We start from the raw sequence: 3,272 nt of genomic DNA on the forward strand, positions 1-3,272 counted from the left end.
CACATTGTCCCTTCACCAACAAGCCACAATTTAAAAGGATAAATGCACAGCAATTTCGCGGCTCCCCGTGCAAGCCGACCTCTTCCCGTGGCACAAAGTGCTGCCTGTTGCTTAGGAACAATCTATATCCTACACGGCCAAGACGTGCGCTCTCCAAAGAGTTTTTCACATAATGGGTGTTTGCTCGGATGCTGGCACGCCTCCTGCATAAAGCGTGGGGTGAAGTCTTTGTGCTCCAAATGAAGCCCCTACTACACCCAGCCATGGTTTGGGCTATAGGGATCTGTCCCAGACATGGTTTGGGATATAGGGATCTGTCCCAGACATGGTTTGGGCTATAGGGGCATGTCCTGGCCATGGTTTGGGATATAGGGATATGTCCCAGACATGGTTTGGGGTACAGGGGCATGTCCTGGCCATGGTTTGGGATATAGGGGTATGTCCCAGACATGGTTTGGGGTTCAGGGATATGGCCCAGACATGGTTTGGGATATAGGGGCATGTCCCAGACATGGTTTGGGATATAGGGATATGTCCCAGATATGGTTTGGGATATAGGGATATGTCCTGGCCATGGTTTGGGGTATAGGGATCTGTCCCAGCCATTGTTTGGGATATGGGGCTATGCAAACCCGATCCCTCGAGGCCCTCCAGCTAAGGCAACCTAGACTGCAAAGCCATCTTGTCYGAGGCGCCGGTGGGAGCGTCTGCCAGGGTGGAGCAGGTGTTGAAGCGGGAAACCTTGCGGGACAGGGCCCAGGAGCTCTTCTTGCGGTAGAAACAGCTGCTGAGGTGGAACCAGAACTTGTTGTGGAGGGAGGCGTAGATGAAGGGGTTGTAGCAGGCGGAGCTCATGGCCATCAGGTGGCACGAGACCTGGATGACGTTGACGTACCTCTTGTCCAGGATGGCGAACTCGTGGTCGATGTCGCGGATGAAGTTGACCACCTGCAGAGGCAGCCAGCAGACGGCAAAGCASACCACGGAAACGGTGAGCACGCGGAACGTCTTGTGCTTGGTCCTGGTCCACTTGTCCTGGTGGCGGAGGGCAGCTCCCGGCACGTTCCTCCTGCGCAGGCGGTGCGTGATGGCGCAGAAGGAGACGGACACGGCCAGCAGCGGGAGCACGTAGGACAGCAGCAGCATCAGGCACGAGTAGAGCAGCCGCTCCCTCTCCTCGTGCTGCCAGAACTCCTCGCAGATGACCATGTCGTGGCCGATGGCGTTGAGGTCCAGGTAGTGTGTGTGCAGCGAGGTGGGCACGGAGGCGGCCACCGACAGCAGCCAGATGGTGACCACGAGGCCCAGGCACGCCCTGCGGCCGAGCCGCCTGCGGATCGGGTACGCCACCACCACGTAGCGGTCGATGGCGATGGCCGTCAGCGACAGCACCGACACGAACACAGTGGCGGCCTGCAGCAGGGTGACAAAGTGGCACATGAAGGCACCGAAGAGCCAGCCCCGCTCCTCRAAGGCGTAGGACACGGTGAAGGGCACGCAGGCCAGGCACATGATGAAGTCGGCCACCGCCAGGTTCCCGATCAGGAAGTTGGTGGTGCAGTGCAGCTTCTTGGTGAGGGCGATGAGGAGGATGAGGAAGAGGTTCCCGACGCACGCCACCGCCACCAGCGTGGTGTAGAGCGGGATGAAGAGCGGCTTCAGCTCCAGCAGCAGGTCCAGGCCCGTGAAGAGCGGGGCTGAGCCGTTGTGCCAGGAGCCATTGGGAGGCTGAGCCATGGCAGACCCTGCGGCTTCTCCACAGCTCCAAGCCCAGCACGGACGAGTCTGTGAGCCCTGCAGGGGACACAAACACGCTTTGGTTGAATTTCTGGGCAGAAGGAGACGTCCCTGGAGKCCAGGCCTTCTTCAGGGGCCTTTGCTGAGGCACTGGCTGGCTTAAAGAGTGAAGGCGTGAAGGTGCTCTGTGACAGATGCAGAGGAGCTGCTGTAGGGAGCACAGTGCAGGAGCTGGCTGTGAAATSGTTCAGCAGCCAGCACAGATCTGTGGGGAGCTGCCAGCCTGGGGCAGCAGGACCTGGAAATCAGCTCAAAGAGCCTCACGGAGAGTGACCTGGGAGCTGTGCTGACGTAAAGCAGGGAAAAAAAAGGACACTCCCGCATTTCTTGCGTTTATTTTTTTCCCACTTAATTCCACCCTGACCCACCAGCTCCTGGSCACCTGGCTGGGCAGGAGCATCCTTTCCATCCCCTGCGTTCCCTCATCTCTCCCTGCCACCACACCCCACCCCTTCCCACTGGGTTCTTTCACCCCCTTGGTTATTTCTTCACTCCCCACACAGTTTCAGCTTCTCCTGTCTTTCTCTGTAGCAGCTGTGATGGGAGGGAGGGAAGGAAGGAGTGCCTGGTTCCCTGGGCACCTCCACAAACCCACTCCCAGCAGCCATAGGGGATGAGGTAGAATATATTCCAGCAGAAAGTGTATGGGAATTAAGAGAATCTCTGGYAGGATGCTCCTTTCAAGCCCCACATTCTCAAAATTACTATTTGATCCCCCTTGCCAGGTTCTGGACAGTCTTTTCCCCCAGTGGAGAGTCAGACCAGCATTAATTAAGAATCCCATGTAATTATCCYGAGAGATAMAGTGGTTTTCTACATCCCAGCTGCWCTCATAGGGCGCACGCTGTAAAACCGTGGCTCCAGGTCCCTGTGCCCTGCCTGAGACAAGAACACAAAATCCACCAGGAAACTTGCAGCCGAGGAGCCAAAATGCTCATTAACTTACAGAACGAAAATTCTGAAGCCAAATTAAATTCTTTAATTCTGCTTTGTGTCCCCACRAGAGTCAAACCAGCCCTTCCGTGCCTCGCCAGGGTCCTGCTCCCTCTCTGGTAAATCCCGAACCCCGCGGCTCCGGCTGGGTTTTGGGGGGTCCAGGGCTGAGGGATCCCCGGTCCCGGAGCTCTCTTACCTGCCGAGGGGTCCGGGATGCCCAGGACTGGGAGCCGCCCGCTGCCCGCCGCTGCTCCCGTGAGGATGAGGAGGAGCGCTCCCTTCTCAGACTGTCGCTCGCCGGGAGGCTCCGGCACAGCGGTTCGCAGCCGKTTTTTGTGGTGTTGGGCTTCTTTTGTCTCGCTTTGTCTTCCTCTATTTTTTGTTTTCCCCGCTGCCCGAGCGGAGGAACAAGACGTTCCCATCCACGGCGCTCGGTGTTGGTGTCCCAGCGCCCCGCACCGCAGGGGGAGCCGCATCCCGGCGGGGAGAACCGGGGGCTGCGGGGAGCACCGGGGGCTGCGGGGAGCACCGGGGGCTGC

The 3,272-nt window shown here is 58.4% G+C and overlaps 1 protein-coding gene across 1 annotated transcript; it reads right to left on the reverse strand.

The window, feature by feature from the left end:
- Window positions 1-603: 603 nt before the first annotated feature.
- Window positions 604-1,737, reverse strand: LOC130583364 (prolactin-releasing peptide receptor-like). The gene has a single exon (XM_057382665.1). The coding sequence runs from the start codon at window positions 1,735-1,737 to the stop codon at window positions 655-657; it is 1,083 nt and encodes a 360-aa protein (XP_057238648.1). The 3' UTR covers window positions 604-654.
- Window positions 1,738-3,272: the final 1,535 nt, after the last annotated feature.

This window comes from Malurus melanocephalus, unplaced genomic scaffold (genome assembly GCF_030028575.1).
Source record: "Malurus melanocephalus ecotype Western Australia unplaced genomic scaffold, MMel_1.1 scaffold_577, whole genome shotgun sequence".
Classification (NCBI taxonomy): domain Eukaryota; kingdom Metazoa; phylum Chordata; class Aves; order Passeriformes; family Maluridae; genus Malurus; species Malurus melanocephalus.